At 33.8% G+C, this 21,689-nt stretch overlaps 4 protein-coding genes across 7 annotated transcripts in view; 2 read left to right on the forward strand and 2 right to left on the reverse strand.

The window, feature by feature from the left end:
• The window catches only part of LOC119635405 (solute carrier organic anion transporter family member 1A1), a 5,928-nt gene extending 3,794 nt beyond the window's left edge, over positions 1 to 2,134 (reverse strand). The window contains exons 1-3 of the mRNA XM_038030215.1: positions 1,951 to 2,134; positions 1,710 to 1,898; positions 754 to 910 (exon numbers count right to left, since the gene is read on the reverse strand). Coding sequence (XP_037886143.1) covers positions 754 to 910; positions 1,710 to 1,898; positions 1,951 to 1,981 — 377 coding nt within the window. The 5' untranslated portion in view covers positions 1,982 to 2,134. The remainder of the gene's footprint in view (positions 1 to 753; positions 911 to 1,709; positions 1,899 to 1,950) is intronic.
• Positions 2,135 to 2,364: 230 nt separating this feature from the next.
• On the reverse strand, positions 2,365 to 4,525 carry LOC119635406 (V-type proton ATPase subunit S1-like). The gene is made up of 4 exons (XM_038030216.1): positions 4,428 to 4,525; positions 4,257 to 4,359; positions 3,951 to 4,197; positions 2,365 to 3,065 (listed from the first exon to the last, which is right to left on the reverse strand). Exons 1-4 carry the CDS (start codon positions 4,523 to 4,525, stop codon positions 2,365 to 2,367), a joined length of 1,149 nt encoding a protein of 382 aa, XP_037886144.1.
• A 2,532-nt stretch (positions 4,526 to 7,057) lies between these two features.
• LOC119635482 (solute carrier organic anion transporter family member 74D) lies at positions 7,058 to 13,459 on the forward strand. 4 transcript variants are annotated; one of them, XM_038030297.1, is made up of 9 exons: positions 7,058 to 7,168; positions 10,678 to 10,971; positions 11,031 to 11,272; positions 11,370 to 11,622; positions 11,684 to 12,007; positions 12,070 to 12,421; positions 12,490 to 12,628; positions 12,703 to 13,234; positions 13,306 to 13,451. In XM_038030297.1, exons 2-9 carry the CDS (start codon positions 10,761 to 10,763, stop codon positions 13,449 to 13,451), a joined length of 2,199 nt encoding a protein of 732 aa, XP_037886225.1. In that variant the 5' UTR covers positions 7,058 to 7,168; positions 10,678 to 10,760. The 4 variants fall into 4 exon arrangements, with proteins under 4 accessions (XP_037886225.1, XP_037886224.1, XP_037886223.1 ...); XM_038030296.1 differs by lacking the exon at positions 7,058 to 7,168 and adding an exon at positions 8,139 to 8,166; XM_038030295.1 differs by lacking the exon at positions 7,058 to 7,168 and adding an exon at positions 8,248 to 8,362.
• Positions 13,460 to 15,495: 2,036 nt separating this feature from the next.
• LOC119635344 (BRCA2-interacting transcriptional repressor EMSY) lies at positions 15,496 to 21,124 on the forward strand. The gene is made up of 5 exons (XM_038030125.1): positions 15,496 to 15,711; positions 15,851 to 16,025; positions 16,082 to 16,325; positions 16,728 to 19,704; positions 19,852 to 21,124. The coding sequence occupies exons 1-5, from the start codon at positions 15,651 to 15,653 to the stop codon at positions 20,157 to 20,159; spliced, it is 3,765 nt and encodes a 1,254-aa protein (XP_037886053.1). The 5' UTR covers positions 15,496 to 15,650; the 3' UTR covers positions 20,160 to 21,124.
• The last annotated feature ends 565 nt before the right edge of the window (positions 21,125 to 21,689 follow it).

A 21,689-nucleotide genomic window follows, 5' to 3' on the forward strand; every position in this document is an offset into this window, starting at 1 on the left:
TACGCGCGAACGAACAAGCAATATATTCTGTGTCCCAATGTAAGAGAAACATGTAAAAGAATTATATTGGGCCTGTGACAGAATGATCTGAACTCATCTCCTTTATGTAAAAGGAAACCATCCGGCGTCCTGGTGTAAGCAAAGCTAATAAGAAATTTGTATTCGGCTGAGGCTCAATATTCAAACATGAACACCACGTTTATTTAAAAAACGACTTGAAGAAGATGAAACAGTGTTATAATGGATGGGCGTGAGAGTTGTTTTCCATTTTTGTACAAGTAATGCACCATCGCCAATAAAATTTAAAAACTTTTGTTACGATTTGTGAGTAACGGGTGAAACTGTGTTCAAGATCTTGCAAAATTTCGTGCGAAGAATGTTCAGAACTTGACACTGACTAAGATCTCTGAAATTTTCTTCTGGATATTGCAAGCTTTTTGACAAAACTTCCTTCATTCGTTAATGAGCATAAAAAACGTTTAAGTAGTGAAAAAAATATTTCAAGGAAGTGTTCCGAATTTTCTGGCTGAATTGACTGGGCTATTTGCCATGGCAAATTAGGACAACTGAAGATGTTCGACAAACGATTTCAACTAGACAACAAATAAATAGACTTATTAAATACGAAGTTCTATAAGAAGCGTCCCAACCTTAACAAAAAATAGAATCTAGACTTTATAAACTCCATTGCATATTAAATAACGAAAACCTTTCGTTAATGGAAATAAAAGTATTGAAGCTTACTGAACTTACAAATTAATTATTGGCGGTATTACAGCTATCACGCAAGTCATAGCTTGCAATATAATAGTTCCGCTTAGCCAACTTATTGGATGCAAACGATGAGCCCAATAGGCATAGATAGTAGCGAAGACAGCCTGGAATATACCGCTGCTTATTAGTAGCCATTCTGTAAAAGAAAATATTTGGAATTTGGTACTTGTAATGTAAAACTTTTAACTTAATTATTGACTTTTTATACCCTATATTTCTTGCGAATCTATGTAATACTTAGAAAGACTTGAACTCTCCCTTTCTTACACCGATAGGTTGTGAATAATCCATTCGTCCACGATAAAAATCTGGATTAAAAATTTGGTATAGTTTTCGACCCTATAGTATATAAGAGATCTAATTAAAAGTAATTTATTTATACAGAAAAGGGGTCTACTAATGAATAATACTTTACGATGAAGGCAAGTTGTATGAGAAATTAATACAAAGTCTACATTTTGGACCTCACCCGCCCCCCGCCGACATACCTTTCTCATGAAATTTAGATTTTAGTATTACAACCAAGTGATGAAGAAAAGTCTGATTAACTGGAGAAAATTTTAGTAGCAAAGCCTATATTTTAGACCCCCTGAAAATATCTGAACAATAAATAATAGAATGATCAACAAGAAAATTTAGGTCACGTTTCCTACATTCTCCTCCCACACAAGGGCTTTCATGAGTAGTTCGCCATAACATGAAAACAAAGTATACACCAAGTAGTATTACACAAATGAATGATTACTTAGATCAGGCGAAGTGTTGTAGAACATGTAACAGGGTCTGTGTGGACCGACGAGAATGTTTGTACTTTTTTAAATAAAATTTTTACAACAACTGTTATGATCCTTTCCAGAACGACACTATATAAAAGAGGTCATCAAATCAACTCTTTGCTTTCGAACTAATTTGAAAATACTCTGATGTACACTCACCCACTAACAGGGCATTATAACCAATTTCTGCGGCTGCTTGCTTCGCTGATATGCGAAAGTAGGTCTCGCAGATACCTTGCAAGAAGCCAGTGCAAGCCAAAACAGTAACGAAAGTTTTGAGGCGGGCATGTCTTTGACATGACTCACCTCGGCACCAACCCAATGTTCGTAGACCACAATCTGTATTATCTAAAGGAAAAAAGTGATAAAAACTACTTTCACATTAAATTTAAAAACATACCATTGGCAGTTGTGTCGTTCGCATTGCTCATTTTTTAATACTTAATATTATTATACGGATATCTTAGTGGAATATTTGTAAAATTTGCAAAGATTTTTATGCTTTTAGATCGCAACAATGACTAAAAGATTTGTTCTCATTATTTTATTAAATTTGCGCACCTGTTCACATCACGTCGCGGGTAGTAAATGTGGGCTATGCTTACTTTTTAAAATTCTTTCAGATAAAAAAATTCGCTTATCAATATGCCTGTAAAAATGTCTGATAAGAAAATAACACTCAATGTTATGATGAAAGCTTTTCTCTTCTTCGACGTTCGTAATGTTTATAAACCTTTTCCCTCATATTTTTTTTTTCTGGTTTTATTAAATAATTTCTCAATAATTTACATTTAAAATTATTCAAGTTTTGTAGTTAATCTTCCGTTATTATAACTATGCTTTTACCAAAGGGATCATCGAAACGATCCACGGCACCGACATTCATTATCCAAACAACGCCGCATGATAATATACCCAATAGAATACTTGCTGATATAATGCCCGCTATAATAGGTGCGGTCAAGTAACCAACACAATGCCAAGCCGATGAAAATCGCAATTTCTTCATAGGCTTCTTGAATAGTTCAAATTGAAATCGTTCCAATTTCACAAAATGGCTTGTGTTTTCCTTATTATAAAGATATAGAACATGACAAGCATATGATATATCTTTCGAAAACGTAATTGGTTTCGTCGTGTATTTAACTCCGTCCATTTGAATGTATTTAAGTGTGTGATAACCGCGTTCGGAAGAAAAGTGTATTTCATTTTGAAAATGTTCGTCTACATTTAAGTTAACTATTGTTTCATCTACCTCAGCCGCTACATCGACACTTTCAATCTCTATATTCTCAGGATCGTCATCCTCCTTTAATAAGAATTTTTCCCAAATCATGGCAAATTTCTCATTAAAAACGAAAGAAAAATTTCCCAATTGTTTTGCAACAGCAACTTGACGTTTGACACGTTTGCCACGTGCTTGAACTTTTTGTAAAGCGGAAGATGGGTGCGTTGTGTACATGTAAAGAACTGGGCAGAGATTTAGTTGCCTCGTTATATTGCGAATTATTGCATCTAAAAACAAACACATAAATATCGTTAATACTTATTGGGGAATCCACCATCTAAGATTCAATAGGTTTCGCATCTAAGCTGCACGTGTTGTACGCTTTGTAGCACGTTTGCGAAGAATGACAATACTTTTCTACTTATTACTTAAGTTTTGGTAGTATACTAGACTTGCCTACATACCATACATTGTCTCGAAATGGCCGTCATGTACTGTTAATACGGATGATGAGTGCTATTAGACTAACACCATGTCTGTCCCTCATACATAAAATTGAAGTCACCACATTTCAAATGTGACACATATGCTTCTAGTTGCAGTGCAAGACACCATGGCATCGCAGATCGAGAGTAAATCAAAAACATTAGGACTTCGAGTTCTTTCTCTGCAAAACCACATTTTTCAAGCTCAACTTCTTTAGTTTCCTTGCGATTGCTTGGAAACTTTATAAACTTCATAAAAATATGGTACTCTGATGACTACAAGAACGATTCGTAGTTACTCTTACTGAGACGAAATGTTTAATAGACTATTTGAAATGATCTGAGCAACGGCATTATTCACCAATATTCTTAAATTTCTTCAGAAACAGATGTGAGCCATTTTAACGAATTAATTATAAAAATTCTTTTCGTAAAAGGACGTCAAATATAAGGCATTTTAGTGACGCTCGTCAACTTTGGACCCGAAATCATTTGTAGGTGTAATGCAAACGTCATCCCATATAATCCATATAATGTGTTTGAAGCGACTAAGGATATTCGTTTTTTTATTAAAAGCCTCAATGTTTTTTCTAATATTACGCTATTAGAAAATTTCACCAGTTAAAGAACATATATCCCATAGACCTCTGATGGTGGACATAGAAATAAATGAATTCAATAACATACCGTGAAGTTTGAAATTCGTTTCCTTTTCATTGATGCTTAATGAATGAAGATTGATTACGTATTTTAAGCCTTTTTGACAATCGATAGGTAAATTGAATTCGCTATTAGGGTTTAAATCATTAACTACGTAGGTTTGCAGAGCCCCTAATGGATTGTTAACTGTCATGTAGGTTTTATCCGGCTGACTTTCCATAAACGGGAAGCAAGTGCTCCCATCTAGACGACATTGAAAGTCCCGCCATGTAAGCTGGAAATGAAATTTTCATAAATATTTTAAACATATCAACTATAACCCAAAAGGTTTACCTGATTTTCTAAGAAAATGATTACCGTGTTATGCGGTAAGAGCGGATTAATGATATTTTCAAATTCTTTGGTTGAAATGGCTTGTAAAGCGGACTTTTCTTCACTACATAAACATAAACAGAGAATATAATAGAATATCGTATAGGAAATTGCAATGAAATGCAGACTTACAGCTTTGCGTTCCATATAAAAACGGGAACATTGTCACTGCGAATAACAATTATTTCGAAACTCAAGACAATTAAAATATTTATTTTAACGATATTCATGCCTAATTGGACGAAGCGAAATTTTTTTCGATATTTTTTATAAATTAAGAGACAAAATTATATGAACTTTCAAAAAGAAAAATCTACAGTTTTGAAAAACTGTAAGTATAATATTTGAAAAAAAAGGGGTAACCATTATAATGAAAATGTAATTAGTATAGGAGTAGTTTGTAGTAAATAAAGGTCAATGCATAACGGGTTTTGCTATTTTTAACTTCCCTGTCATACGATATTATTTTTTTCTTCTTTAACTTACAAATGAACCCAGAGTAAGTTTACTTGGCCAAACTCGCTATATAAAGTACATCTTTTAAACGATTTTAACATTGACGTGTAATTGTAATTGTATTGTAAAAGGATTGCAACTAAGGTTAAAGTACTGTTTGCAATAGTATCAAGAGCATCAACTATAACGTTAGCTTTTCTTCTTTTTTTTTTTTTGTTAGCTGCTTGTATTTATGATATTAAGCCATATTGAAAAGTCTCCGCGGTTTTCTGACAGGGCTTCAAGCTTCTCTTTATAGCCCCTTTTTCTGAAATTATTCCAAAGTGTCATGAGATTGACGTTTACTACCTTCGCTATGTTCTGAGAGATTCCGTGTAGGTCCTTCTTTCTATCAGAAATTGTACCTTCACCAAACGCTTTCAATAAATTTCTACACGCTTCTGTATCATTTCTTCCTTTATGGAATTCGTACAAAATACAGTGCCGTAAATAAACTATATCAGTAGCCATGGGTACACTATCATTTATACATCTATTTATACATTCAGTGACAAAAAGCGATAGCGAAACATGCGTCAAGTGAATTGTAGTTCTCGGAAATATAAACGTAGAGAATGAGCACAAATTTAGACTCAAAAACAGGTCTTTCATCCTTCGAATTGAAGACATTTTCGAATATGTACTCATTAGTACGATAGTAAGAGAAACGTAATGGTTTTAAGGAAAGTAACAAATCCTTACATTTTTCTAGATTCAAGAACGTGCCACTGATCAAGCATGAAAAGAGCAAATTTTTTAGATCAATGCCAAGTAGACAAGTCCAATTTTTTGACTTAAATGAAAAATACATATTTACGACTCGAACATGTTCAATGAACATATTAAAGCCATTGGCAAACGAAGCAAACACAAGTGAGCACTAGTGAGTATCCTGGCAACATGGTTCATCGGCTTTAGAGGGCTTTGTGAAACACCTGAGGAAAATCAGTATAATCCACATCAGTTTGCTTATGTTCCGAGAAGGCTTGAAATACACTACAAGTTAGCTCTAAAACAAAGATTAGCAGAAGTTGATCTCAAATTCTCGGTTTCATTCATTCGATCTCTATAAAAATCCCAGAGTATTCAAAAAAGATTTTCAAGTCGATCGAATTCACTGCGATTACACAATATAGTACCGTCAACTTGAAGAAGAAAATTAAGTTTGCCCTAAAGCGGATATCATAAGCAAAATGCTTCGAGCATCTATTGTAAATACTTTTATCTTTCATTCAATTTATGTCCACAAATCCTGATATTTAAAACTAATTGATGTTCCATCGACAGTTCATTTTACTCTTGTTTAGATAGTCTTATCTTATTTAGATTCTTGATTAACCCATAAATTTTAAAACGTACCTCATATCATACGAAACACACGGAATATATATATAAAATTAATTTAATAAACCAGCGCTACGTATGAGTAATATTTCTATACGAAATATTTAAGCTACTCTTACACTATTTCTCAAAAATATAAAACGAAAGCAACAACAATAAGGTACTCATCTGCTTTGCCCACCACTCATGAGAATTGTTTTTATTATCAATACTATGATAATAAAAAGTGTACACATACACCCACACACACACACACAAACATAGTTGACAATGCATTTTAATTCACAAACTAGAACAACAACTACAACCACTGATGATCGGTAATAAAATTTTATCATAGAGATTAGTATGCAATCATCAGAAACATAAGCGAGCTCGTGAATATAATTTTTAGTAATTATTAAAAAAAATATATATATATATGTACATATATATTTTATTAAAAGTGATTACAAAAACTGATTTAAGGCTTTAATATGAAGAATGTGAGAGTGAAAATATCAAAATAATATTTATATAATAACAAAATCTCAAGTGCGGTCGAGTTTTCAATAAAGCTGATGGCCTTAGATATGCTAGTGCTTTAACACTTTGCTCTTAGAATTTATTCTCGAGTTAAATTAATAATAATAATAATAATAGAAGTAAAGATCGAAATTTAGAACGATTCTTAAATGCTCAACATCCGCAAGAGAGTTTGTATAAATTGGAAGAAGTTAAGATTGTATTTCCGTTTAATACCTATTGTAAACGACAAGTGTTCGCGGAAAAACGTTAACTATCATTGATCAATCGATATGATCGATGTGTGATAATTTATTGCGTGTGGCATCATCTTCTATAGAAAGGTCTTTTGTTTATCGAGCCAAATGCGGATGTTTTTCCCAAAGTAAACTCCTAAGCAAAGTATCAAACTAAAGCTGAGGATGTGTTTTTAGGAATTGTGTTCTAGAATACCATGCTCTTCATTGCGCTGCTTTCCCTCAACCTTTCCCCCTTTCTCTCAGTTCTCTTCGAGAAGCAATGTTTTACAGGTAACAAACATAATGTATAGCCCGAATTTCCCGGTAATTAATGATCGCTGTTTATAAGGTCTTGTTGTAATTGGAAAAATTACAATTTTGCGGACTATAAAACGCAGTTCAAATTTTTTTTTTTTTTTTTTGTTACTTTCGGATCAAAAGTTTTATTTATCGTACTAGCAATATTCAGTTGATTTTCGGTCTCGGTGCTGTCACTCGTCTCGTTAATGTCATCTTTCGTATTGCTTTCATTTGAAGTATTGTTGCACTCCTTTCAAAACTCAAATTTAGAGACGAGCTATTGGAAAAATATGATAATCTTACCCCCGGATCGTAAGACGCACCCAAAATTTGAGTCAATTTTTTGCTTAAATAGGTACGTCTTATAGTCCAAAAAAGACGGTAAATATTTTTCTATAAGAAATTTGTCGCCTCTCAGGAGTAATTACACCAAATAATTTACCTTTGAAAATTTAAGCCAATCCACCGAATTAGACCCTACGGATAATAACTAAGAATATGTGTGTTCAGTTTCGATTTTTTAATTGGATTTTTATGATTTTGAGAATTGAAATAACAGACGAGAAATAAACGATATGGACGTACGGACAAAGCTATATAAATTCAATTTTTTCCGTTCTGTTACAAACGCCATAAATAAACAAATTAATATATAAAAAAATGTGTCACAGTATTACTTATAAAATATATACGTCTTACGTATGATTATAAGTAAAGACATTAATGATTTTTAAAAGAGAACTAATACCAATCATTAAATAATTTTGAAAGAGTCGTCTTTTCTTTTTCTTATTAAAAAAATGAAAAGCAACGTCTAGCCCATGATAAGATTATATTTTGTCAGCGATAAAATTTTGCAAACATTTTATACAATAAAGGATTTTTTTCAGTTCAATTGACAAATGATTTTGATTAGTAAATTTAGTAAGTAATGCGTTGTGAAATTGTTTAAAAGTGTTGTCCGCATTGTCGGACATAGAAAATTAATTGTAAATACTATAAATTACAAAAATATATATATTTAATTTAATAAAAATTTCAAAATATATCGCATTTAATATAAAGTGAAAATATCTTTTAAACAAAGATTATAATAATAAACAATTGTTAAACTATTGATGAATAAACACTAAATGATTGTAATTTGGATTTAACTCGTCATTGCTGAATACTTAAATTTCACAGGTGCCTTATTAATCTTCAAGAATAATTAAATTTCATGCAGATAAGATAAGCTACTAGTGATTTTTTGTCACATCGATTGGAAAAATACCTTAGCACCGATCAAAAGTTTTCTATAAACAATTTTTTAGATAATCATCACTTAAGAAAATTAAGTAAAAAAAAAAATCATGTTCGCTTTTTAAGAAATTTGTGAGTGTAACCTCCGAGGCGGAGCGTAGGCAAATTATAAAGTGCGAGCGTGTCAATGGGCCGGTTTTAAAAAAAAACAATTTATTTTGATCTTATTAGTTAAAGTTAAAACATATACAAACACATGCCGAAACTGTCAGTCTCGTTTTGCGTGAAGGAAAATTTTTTTTGTCAAGCTGTGTTTTTTCTTATCTCCCCAAAAGCTCTTAACATGGATGTCGCATGATTTATTCCTACCGCTGTTTTAAATTGTTAAATTTTTCCAAGCGGAGAACCAATCATTTGCCGGGAAATTGATGGAAATACACGGTACAATAGTGTTCGCTGCGATCTCAACACGGAAGGACTCAAATTCCATCATCTTTAATTACTTTGAAAGCTTTGCTATGAAATGTGCTAAGCATTTCTTTCAAACATACATCGCTGTTTATATATATATATTATATATTCTTTGCTTGTAAGCATAAAAATGAGTGCACTTCATGTACAGAAATCTCGCTCCATTGAGAGAAGATTTAATCCGATGGTTCTTGGTGTAAAATAAGTTCAACATAAAATGTTGCCGTTAGACAGCGGGCGAATCCTAATCGTTAAACAACTCTTGAAATGTGAATATAACGTCATGGATACGGACTATTTTTACCATTCGAAGGTGTGAAGAGGCCTTTCAAATTCTCTCAATGACTCCAGACAAATGTCGATTACTTTTCATTTCCATGATAATCTGTTTATGCTAATTATTCCACGTCGTGAACCTCTGCAGTAGTACTGCTATGCATAAAAGAAATTTTTTTAAAAAGGGAAACCTCTCCCAACGCTCTAGGTATCTTCCCTATAAAAATTTGCTCAGCACTCTAAACGTTGTCACCGATATAAGTTTATATCAAATGAATAAAATTAAACTAATCCAAGCAGGATTCTTGTGTCTTTTAGATCCTTCCTCTGGTCTTGCCAAAAGCGCTTGTTTACTGCTCGCAAAACCTAATGTAGAATGCTGAAGCAATTTTAAGTCTCCGTTGTTGACCTTCAGTGGACGTAAAATGTAGGCAGTAGACTGAGACTTCACAACTACTTTTTCAGTTACGTCGACAGACAAATGTGAAAACTTCTATGACGATCACAGCTACCAAGAAACTATCCAGAAATTAAGAAATAAAATTGCCTTATGGTAAAAAAAAAATATACGTTTAAGGAAACGTATGGGGACAAAAGCAATCAATATTTGCTTCAGCCGAAAATATAAATTTCTAGTTTTTATCCCTGGTATTAAGAATATATTAAGCTTGTGTGCAACCTCTAATACGACGTAAGATGGGTCAATCTGTCATTGTATTTGCCGATTTGAAAGCATTTCCTGAATCAATTTAAACATGTCTGCCCGTCTCCGCTTCACTTGTCTATCCATGTACTGTTGTGTTAAACCTCGCAATTCGCAATTGTCGAAACATTCTAAAATTTGACACATTGATGTATTTGAGCTCAAGGATTACCTCTATTGAAAATGGATTGGTTCTGAACGTTTTTACGATCACTTCATATGTTATAACTTTTTTAAACAAACAAAAGCATTATAGTAGGCCACTGCCCCTTATTAAATACCTTGCAAACCTTCATTTAATGCATATATTTACATAATCATTTTACAAAACATTTGCTACGATCCAAACCATTTTCAATAGTGTTCGTCCTTGGAGCAAAACTTGTTAGCGTGCCGAATTTCGTCTAAATATCTCAAGAATTGTGACCTGTAGATTGGAGACAAGAAAACAAAACGAGCAGGTGGACAGACAAATCTAAATCCACTCGAAAAAAGATTCTGAATAATAAAAGATGGGTCTATTTTAAATCCTTCAGGTTGTTGTACACATCTTCTCAAATTCAATATAGCTTTATACCAAAAGCGCCGTAGGGTATAAAAAGCGGTATCTAAAACAATCTTAAGGTGTTTAATAAAGTGTTTCGGGACAAAAATCGTTGAAAAATTTAGAAAGTGTTAGTGAAAATATTTTTTCACTTTCGCATGAATCCTTCTTCCTTATTACAAGAGCGATGTTTTAAATCCGCTGTACACGTATCGTATTTTAACTTCAAGTTTTTGGAAGTGATTCTATTAATGTGCTTTACAGATTAAATTCCATGTTTGCGCAAAAATATTTAGTTTACTCCAATTAGCGTAAAATTTAAGAAGAAAAAGTAGAATTTAAAAGTTATGCCAGCCGCTGTGCTACAGCAACCACCGGCCCATCAGTTGTGTGGCTTAGCAAATTGTCATCCGCAATGGATGCAACGGTTCGCCAATACGAAAACGTTTATGGCTGTTTACAGTTTATTGGGCACCACGCAGGCCATGGCTTATATGTATTTTGTGGTCACACTAACAACAATTGAGAAACGCTTTAAAATTCCCAGTCAAACAACAGGTCAAAAATGTTTTACTTACCTATCATTCATAATAAATTCAATTTACAATTTTTTTTAGGCATTATACTCAGCGGAAATGAAATTTCTCAGATATTACTCTCACTAATACTCTCGTATATTGGAGGGCAACGTAATCGGCCGCGTTGGATTGCCTGGGGTATCGTATTCAGCGGTTTATCCTGTTACATATTAGCTTTGCCTCATTTCATTTATGGCGCCGGAGAAGATGCTTTAAAATTAACCAAAGAATATTATGGCGACATGGAAGAAGATAACATTAATGTGACTATGTCGTTGGTTGTAGGTGAACATTGCTAAATGTTATCTCATTTTTATGCTCAATTAAAGTCTGATCTCTTTTTGTCTTTCATAATTAATAGAAATTTCATTTTCTTAGAATTACACTCTGAAAAACTCTCAACAATTATGCGGCTCCACGAAATCGAATCAGGAATGTGAAACATTGCTATCGTTTGTACCGTTGATATTAATATTTCTATCGCAATTTGTTTTGGGTATCGGTAATACACTGTACTATGCTTTGGGTCAAACCTATTTAGATGATAATACAAAAAAAACGAATACACCTTTAATGTTGGCCTTGGCCATGTGCTTGAGAATGTCTGGCCCAATTGTGGGATTCTTTTTCGGTAATGGAAAGAAATTTTACTCAAATTTAAAATTTGTTTCACTAATAAGCTTTCAATTTAGGTTATATTTCTTTAAATATGTTTATTGATCCGACTAAAACACCTTTAATCGACAATAAGGATCCACGTTGGCTGGGAGCCTGGTGGTTCGGTTGGATGATCTTGGGTACTATGATGATATTATTTTCCGGTTTAATTGGCTTATTTCCCAAAGAGCTACCTAAGAAAGTCAACACTAAAGTAACAAATTCTGAGATACCCCGAGTACTGCTAAACGATCATACAATGGATGATGACCTAGGATTACCTTTAGGCAGCGCTTTCTCTTCGAATACCACTTTAGATGTGCTGCCAGCGGGCACCTCAGATTTACCAAAACTAAAAGGTTAACAAATTCAACATAATTCTTGAATACTTTCTTCTAATACTTTCCTTTACATTGTATAGACTTCCCTGCAGCCTTAATGCGTTTGTTGCGCAATAAACTTTTAATTTACAACATCATCTCAGCTATTTGCTATATACTGGGTGCTGCCGGCTATTTCACATTTCTTACGAAATATATGGAAGTTCAGTTTCATAAAAGTGCTCAAGGTTCAACAATTGTAGTAGGACCCGCTTCGGTGGTAGGTTCAGTTGTGGGTTTAGTGGCTTCAGGTCTGGTTATATCAAAACGTAAACCTTGTGCTAGTAAGGTTCTCTTCTGGAATGTTATAGTGGGCTGTGTCTATATACTGGGACAAATATCGTACATGTTTCTCTACTGCAACGATTCAGTGATATTAGATACGCATGGAAAGTAAAGTGATAAAGTTAATCCATATATAGTAATATATTTCTAAATGTACTCCTTATTTTAATCATTAGATTAAATCTCACGAGCACATGCAACGCGAATTGTTCCTGTAAAGATGTCGCTTATGCGCCAATATGTCACGAACCGTCAGAAAGAGCTTATTTTTCCCCTTGCCATGCCGGATGTCGCTCATGGAATTCCGAACATAAAGTGAAAACTTTTTTATGCTTACATTTATACAAAAGATTTTTCAATGTTTTAATTTTTTTTTTCTTAAATTACAGTACTATTCGAATTGTTCTTGCCTAACGGCGGATTTAATCACCGAGAGTCATAAACAATTTTCAAGAAATTATGTTACTTCTACATCGTCTACATTAGACTCATACTCAACCGCCGTAACGAGCTTATTCTCCACCGATCTACCATTAAAAAATGATTTAACTTCCGAAAAATCTATTCCAGGCATAAGTCTATCCACTATCAAACTCAAACCAGGTGTTTGCCTTCAAGGTTGTAATACGGCGTTTTGGGCATTTTCCATATGCACACTAATAGTAAATTGGTTCGGTTCGTCGGGTCGCATTGGTAATATATTGGTTAACTACCGAGCTGTCTCTCCGAAAGATAAATCATTTGCTCAGGGCTTATCATTGATGATGATAAGCTTATTTGCTTTAATACCGGGTCCGATTGTATATGGTCGAATTATAGATTCAACTTGTTTAGTGTGGACTAAAACATGTACTGGCACTGGGAATTGTCAACTTTACGATCAGACGACATTCCGTTATGCCGTCAATCTATTAGCGATTGGTAAGCATTTTCTGTCACTTATGTTTCATTATTCAATTAAATATAAGAAAAATATATATTTATATTTAAAGCTTTAACTATTGTTGGGGTCATTTTTGATTTTCTGGTTTGGTCTAATGGTCGTCACTTGAATTTGTACAGCGACCAAGAGGTGCAAAATAGTAGAAAAATGCATAGCAGAGATAAACCTATCACACCGTTGCTAGCGAGAAAATGATAAGGAAAAGCATTAATTCAATATTAATTTATTTTTTTATTAGTCCTATGAACTAATGTTTTCAGTTTTAAAATGCGCATAAGGCGTGCATGCATATATGCAATAGATTTTAAGCACAGAATATCTCTATAAGTATGTATTAGATTACACTATAAATATGCACCTATATATATATGTATCTATATATATATATATATATATATATATATATATATATATATATATATTGTAAAATAAGTCTCTTGTTTGTATTAATTTTATATGATAACTATAACATGTACAATCTATCGAGTAAATAATAGCGTGAATAAATGTATTTTCGGAATGTTATAGATAATGGGTAAAGACTCCTTGTTACTAATCCATGTAAGTAGAAGCGCGCCGAACGGTCACAGTCACTTCGCCTATTACCATTCTTCTCATTATTCTTTGTTTTTACATACGCAGGCTTTCTTTTCTTGTGACCTCTTATCCGCGGGGGGGCGGAAAACTCAAAATGAAGTCGTCCAAATTTTGCAAACTTAATTTTCATGTCAAAGATCTTTTTATTCTTCGCCAAGTTTGCTATATATGTGTCATATGAAGCTTAGTTTCATGTAGGTTGGTGTTGGTGGTATATGGGCCTGAATTTTGCTAAAGTTAACTTTTATATAAAATTGCCGTTATGAATCAATGTTAGTTATGAAATATTGAAAATTATACCTATTTAGCATATAAAAACTTGTTTCTAATATGAATTCTATATTAAAAATCTTCTTACCACTTACCTTTTGTTACCACATAAAGGTGCAAAGACCTTTCATGGGAACCTTAACATGCGGGGCGTCTAAAGACTAAATATTATTTATATGTCAGGTTACTACTGACAATCTTGCAAGACAAAAAAATGTGACTTTGCTTACAACCAAGTAGCTTTTAGCCAGAAAATAATTATCATATTCTTTCGGTGCTATGCCTTCCAGCATTTTAATACCGAAATTATCTTTTTCATCCTCGCCGTCAATATCCACGCCCGCAAGGCCGTGGCCCATTTCAGCTAACCATTTGACGCAGTGCACTAAACCACGTTTCTGACATTCCACTGTCTTAACTCTCTTTTAGCGTCGAGTACGTTAAAGAAGTCATCCTTCATTATTTAACAAGTTTTAAACCTCTAGGAAAAAGCTGGAAAAAGGAAAGTAATTAATACATACATAATTATAAAGAGCGAGTTATTAAGCGCTGCTTACTCGAAAACCGAACTGTCATGTTGATCACCCCATATTAAAATTTCCGCTACACTTCTGATCGTTGTTTATAAATTGAATAAATCGATTATATTTAGCAAGGCGTGGCGATGAATCGCCCACGCAGCCTAGGTCTACATATAGAATGAGTTAAACATTTTATGTAAAAATATTAGATGTTTAGTGCTTTGCAAAATACGCGAACTAAACTTATTTAATTTTACAAGTTAGCCGAAAAGTAGACCGCCATAATTTTTTTTTATTATCAAATTAAACAAAACAGTAGCTAAATTTTCTGCTATTTTCAGAACGAACGTAATAGTACTCTATGCTAATTTGCAAAGCCGTCGGCAAAAGTCCCCAATTTGTTTCATAACTGTAAGCTCAGCAAAAAATGCAAAACTCGAATTTAATGTACGACGACATGTTGCAAAACTGATTTGCCACTAACTTATGTTAGTGGCCCATTTAAAAGGAAAAAGTTTTTTGCCGCAATTTCTTTGAATTTAACGGTTTTAATTTTTTTCGACCAACTTATGAATTCCCTTTGATATAGTGATCAATTTTGAATTATTCTATGATATCTTGACACCTAATGAGGTCACTTTATAATAAATAAAAACAAAAAAGTGTACTATAAAATGTGTATGGTACTGTTTGTTCAAATTTACTTAAGTTGAAAGTATAAATACACGCACGGAGAGAGGAAATGCAACTCTGAATATAGAGGGTTTCTTAACGCATACTTATTGACAGAGTAATTTTCTTAACGTGCTCTAAAATTTTTTTTTTTGCTTTTTGACAAATAAACATTAATGGCTGCCAATCCTATCGTCGGAAGAAGCAGCAGTGGGATTTTTTTTTGGAAATTTCGCTCCAATTTGCAAAATATCCGAGCTAATTCGGATTCAAGTGGTGCAGAAGTTCATTAAGCAAAGCTCTGCTAAAAATTTAGAGTGTTAAATAAGCCAATATGTGGCCACAATCGTTGCAGATGACCAGGGACGAATGTCGAGGTATATTACGGAGACTTGGTAAGTTTTCGTTCGTTTCGTGTGCTGTACTACATAAAAGTGCTATGCTTTTTGGGTGCTGTCAGCGGCTCGAAGCATTCTTTACAATGAATTTTTCATGAAGTTAAAATTTATTGATGTTGTGTTCTTTAAATTATAGAGCTGGAGTCTTATTCTCAAGTTATAAGTGTCTTTCGCGCTCAAGGAGGATTAAGTGATGCAAAAGCAAAATTGCTAGAAGAACTGCGTGCGATATTTCATATATCACAAGAACGTCATAGGGCCGAAGCACGACGGGTAGCGAATGATGAGCAGCTAGCAACCATAGCAGAATCGTATGTTTGTGATTTTATTATAAACGCTATGATAAATAATTGATTTGCGATTGTAGCATCTCTGGTCCTAATACTTGGCAGGAGTGGTCTCGGGAGGGAAGACGCCCATATCCGATGCTACCCCGTGTAGCGCCAAAAACAGCATTGGTTCTTATAGCAAATAGCATTGCAGAAGAAACAATGTCAGAAAACGCAAAAATTCCTTACCCTTCCGAAACTGGCGAAGCAGTAAAGGAAGAACAACGTGAGTCGTTAAATGAGACTTTGGAACGATCGAACTTTGTTGTTTCTGGCGACCCGGTAAGCTTTCAATATTTTATATAAAAGATGGTCCATGTGTAGATATTTATTTGTTATATAAGAGTAAATCGTCTTTACAAATTACACCTGTTAGAAGAAAAACGTTTCGCATGTTCGATTATCTAAAATTCAAATTCAAAGGTTGAATTTGAGAAATTTTGGCTAAGCTTGTTTTCGTGTAATTTGTATCTCTTAATTTACATCTAAATAGTGCTTCATTTTTGTTCGAACTAAAAGAATATGTTCATTCACAATGGGATATCTGCGATTTATAGCACAGGGTTGTATTTTATTAATTTGTTTGCATTTATATACTTGATGCATTTTAGCGTTACTAACTGAATTATTTTTTACTTAGCTTTTAAATGCATTCGTTAACTTTTAATAATTTCTACAATGTAGTTTAAAGTTCCCGAAATACCTGCAGCTCATAAGAGGAATCTTAAACGCAATATAAGTGAACAGCATGCTGTTATTGGTAGTAAGAAACGAGCAGTCTCTAACAATTTACAGAAGAGCTTAACAAGTCCATATTATAAACATCATCATGTAACCGCGAATTCTATGCAAGGCAATAGCACATTACCCAACAGCGCAAAGAAAGCAAGTTCTATACAAAATAATAAAAATTTGCAACAGCAGCGTTACTTCCATCAGCAACAGCAAATACAAAAGCAAAAAATGGCAAAAAAGATGACGAGTAACAATACAAACCCCACAATTGGTAAACGGCACGTTACACCAGCTAAAAGTGGGCGGCGGGTACAGAAAACGGTAGGAGAACAACATGTTTTAGCTAAACAGCAAGAAAGACAAACGGAAATTCAAACTCATTTGGATTTATCTACCCCAATTCAACATGAATTACCAGGCACACCGTTGGATATACAAAAATTTGTTGGATATTCACCGCAACCGCAGCTACCACAACAAATATTTATGGACAGCAAAGAATGCACGGACTCTACTCCAGTGCTTATAACTACAAGTGGTGCGCCACAGACAGCCGTTTCCAAGCGTGATATAACTACGAATATAAGTAAACTTCAGATGCAACAACCTTCGGGGTCTTCTATAACTAATATAGCTTGCGCCCCTTATCAAACAGTGACTGGCATAAGCAATACTATACCAGCGGGAAAATTAGAAAAATCTTTGATAACACCTGTACAAAAATATATTGTAGAAGATCGCCAAACGGCTTCAGGTGTAAATAATGTACTGGCAAGCTCTGGGAGCTTGGTAAATATAACAGGAATTCAAGCGCAAAGTGCATCGGGTCATCTAATACAAGTATCGAACGCGGGTGTGTCATCAAAAGTTGTGACAATGCCACAATTTTCAGCAGCTCCTACTAAATTACGTGCAGCAAGTACAACAATTATTACGCCTGGAACGAAGCTTTCTTCAACTACTGGGAAAAAGATAACGTCTCTAAGTCCTGTGTTATCATCGACAGGTAATCCGCAAATTAATGCGGCCGCGTTGCACGAATTAGCTAATGTAGCAACCAGTCAAACACAAGTTTTCAACTTGATCGATACGTCACCTAATGCTAATATATCCCCCAACCAGACGGTTGTTCCTCTACACACTCCGCCTGCCATTATTCAACTTCAAAACACATCTAATAATAGTGCGGGGGAGCATATAATGTCTTCGCATGGAAAAGTTTTGACAACAAATATTTTACCAATTGTTTTAAGTTGTAATACAAGTACCAGCAGTGTTAATACTATAGTTGCGAGCTCAGCTCTTTCTACGTGTGGGAATACAACTTTAACAACTACTACGTCAGAAGGAGGTCTTGCTAGAAGCTTTCCTTCCGGAGTAGTCTTAAGTACAAGTACCAGTAACGTAGTTCCGGTTAGTCTATCAAACAGCAACTCGGTAATTTCCACGTTAAGCGCAGGAGCTACAGTGTTTCGCAAAGCTCCTAGCGTAATTAAAACTTCAATGGCTAGCACGACGCCTACAAAATGTAACGCAGCCCATATTATTAGTAACGTCAAACTTACACCTGTTAGCGTTAACACTTCAACGAGTACCAACAGCCCGTTCAAATCGGTCGTACCTTCGACAACAGGAATGGTACGTGCAAGCGTAAAAATTTGTCAGTCACCTAATGGCAAAGTATTTATTCAACCTGCCAATTTAGTAGATGGCTCAAAAGTATCACTAAACACAAGTTCTCTACAGCATAAAGTAATTTCCGCTGGCGTTGGCCATTCTTCTCCAACTCCCATTTCTAACGCAGCAAGTGGGCAACGGATTGCCATTCAAAAGGTACAAATAATACCCGCTTCCTTAGGATCACCTGCTGCAGGCAACAATAATTTGAGCCCTAAACCGGCAACTTTATCTCTTGCATCTGGAACGGGATCACCTACGGGTAAAAGTAACATGATAATTATGCCAGTCTCAACAAAGGGTGCGGTCAGGCCTGTTACCATAGCTAAACCTAGCAATAATCTTACCTTAAAAAACACCAACCATGCACAGTTACCCAACTCTTCCCATTCAGCCGTTGAATCAGTTAGTGCCGTTAATGCTAATATTTTGGTATTGAGTAATACTACATCCCTTAAAGAAAAAGTTTCCTCTGTACAGTCTAAATTTGATAGCAATCAGTTGTTGAATGAAGATGCGCCACTTGATATTCTTAATATGCCTATTGTAATGGATTCAGGAATTGGCTCTAATGAAACAGTTACAGTATTAGGAACTAGTGTCATGAACAGATCTGTGGCTACCCCAATTATTGTTGAGCATTCTCTGCATCCTCGAAATATGTTACTGGGTGCCACTGATTGGGAAATGGAACTGGATCATGCAATAACGACAGCCGCCAACAACAACAACAATAACAATAATTTCAAAGATCAAAAAACCTTCAATTCAAGCAAATCAAAATCTACTATTTCGACACATTCTTGTCCTACAGTAACAACGCCAATATCATCAGGTCACAAGCAGCCATATTCTTGTCCAGAATATCCTAATGATGAGATGTCCAAAGATAAAGCACCTCACGTTATATCCTCCAATATCATTGTAGATGATAGTTTTGACGATGTAATAGTTGAAGAACGGGAGGATGAAGACGAGGAATCGCAGAAATCATTGCAAATCCATGATAATGCCAAAATTCTTGGTATGAAAATATTCCACCATCCGTCAATAGATATAGCAGATCGGAATCTGACTACGAGATCAGTTAATGACAACAAACTACAAACGTCCACTTTAATATCGTCTATTGAGGACCAAAAGTTCAACACTACTTCAGTGGAGCAAATGACATCAGCTTTGATGTCCATGACCTGTGCAAACGTGCAACAATCTAGTGAAGTTGACGCCGGTTTCGATGAAACGATAGGTATGTATACTCAAACAAAATGTGCTAATTTATTTGAAATAATCAAAATAAAAAAATAGGATAAGTACAGAATATGCACAATGATGAATAAGTTTCTAAGTTTCTTTTTGTCCAATATCTTTCACTTTGAATATATCTATAATATAGTTACGGAAATCGATGAAAATACAGCTATCGAATACATAGAGGAAGATGGAGCGCATATGCCTGTTGTAAGTTCGTGTCATTCAACTGCTGACAAAGGGGAAAAGACAACAAAACTGCCAGCCTTATCAACAAATGACACTGTGGACAATGCAATTTTAAAAATCTCAGCAACTTTAAATAATAGCTATAGCCATCCACTTGTTTTGCAACCGGTCGCTAAAAGTGGAACCGCCACAACAACTAAAAATAGTATAACCTCCCCGTCTACGACGACTATTGAAAAAAATTCAACAGTGCAACAGTCGTAACGTAATCAACATAGCCTATAGCCAATTGTAATAGTTTACCTGTTGAACTTTAAAATAGGAATAGGAAACAGAATAATGAGAATATTTTTAAGGCACGTCACTTTCTCATAGAAGTTACAATAACAGAGAATGTGATAAAGAGAATCGAAAAACATAACGCACATGTCCTCATTTTACTCAATAACGTGTATTTTCATTGTTACTTTTTAAATGCGTTTCACTTTTAATTTGATAAAGTTTACATTATTATTTTTTTTTTTTTTTTTTTTGCTCTTGTAAATATGTCTATTTCTCACGTTACGTTTCTGCTTTCCTTTATTTTTAGTCCATTTAAATGTATTTACGGCGTTTTTTATTTTTCGTTTGTTATTATTTAAGTAATAGTGCTCGCAAATTTGGTTTAGTCGGTTGCTATCTTTTCCTTTCCTAAGGAATAATAATATTAAAATTACGAAATTCAAATTAATTTATAATTCAACAAAGTCTAACATATAAAATATGCGGTTATTGTAAAAAAAAAAAGCAAAATCATTTTAAAGGAGATTATAGGTTAGAATACTTATACTTATGTTATGTAGGTTGCGAATGGTTTTTTGTAATATTTAAAATTTTTTGGTTGACATCTCCTTAGAAAATGAATATTTATTACTTTCATTGTAAGTATAAAGGCTTAACTTACAAAATTTTTCCCCTTATAAAGGTAATATAAATTAAAATTGTATTTCTTTCATACTCACTGGATTTGTTCTACAATTCCGGTTAAATAAAGTCGAAGTAATATGTGTCTGCTTTATTTTTAAGCATTTTAATCCCTTTAATGTGAAGTTTGTTATTAATATTGTACTAATTTTTTTTTTTTTTTTTTTTTTTTTTGTTCAATAGCAAGGTTGGGTTATCAAAGTTCTTGCAATAGTTATACTGAAATATTAAAGTTGCTATGTGAACTATGAACAAAAAAAAAAAAATATTTTTTATACCTGTTTTTTAAAAATGCCTAAAATATTTTTTGCAAAGTTTTAGAAAAAAAAAAACAATGTCACTCGTTCTCGTTCATTATGGAAATATAAGCATAATTTACATTTTGGTAAAGTTATAATAAAAGTAAACGAAAATTTTCAAATGGATATTCTTTAAAATTAAGCGATGGCCTCAACTTTTATTTTATCTAACTTGCTATTATAAATAATTCTTTATATTCTAGTCTAACCACACTATTACTTATTTCTTTTGGATTAGCCTTTGTCTCGCTCCACATATGCGAAACTAAAAAAACAAGTAAGAAAGCTATATTCGGCGCAGGTCGAATCTCGCATACTCACCACTATATTTTTCGCATTCTACTGTCCAAGTTTGTTTTGTTTGATACCCATATCGCTAGTATTATGAAGAAGAAAGTAATCGTGGTGTCTACCATACCTATTCTTAGCTATATAGTATATCTTCATTTAAAGAGTGTACAATATAGTTCTAAACATGCGGTCTTGTTTGCCTTATAATAAGTAAGCATAAAAGTTCAAAAAAGTGAAAAAA

The sequence above is a fragment of the Glossina fuscipes genome, unplaced genomic scaffold (genome assembly GCF_014805625.2).
Source record: "Glossina fuscipes isolate IAEA_lab_2018 unplaced genomic scaffold, Yale_Gfus_2 26, whole genome shotgun sequence".
NCBI classification, from domain to species: Eukaryota; Metazoa; Arthropoda; class Insecta; order Diptera; family Glossinidae; genus Glossina; species Glossina fuscipes.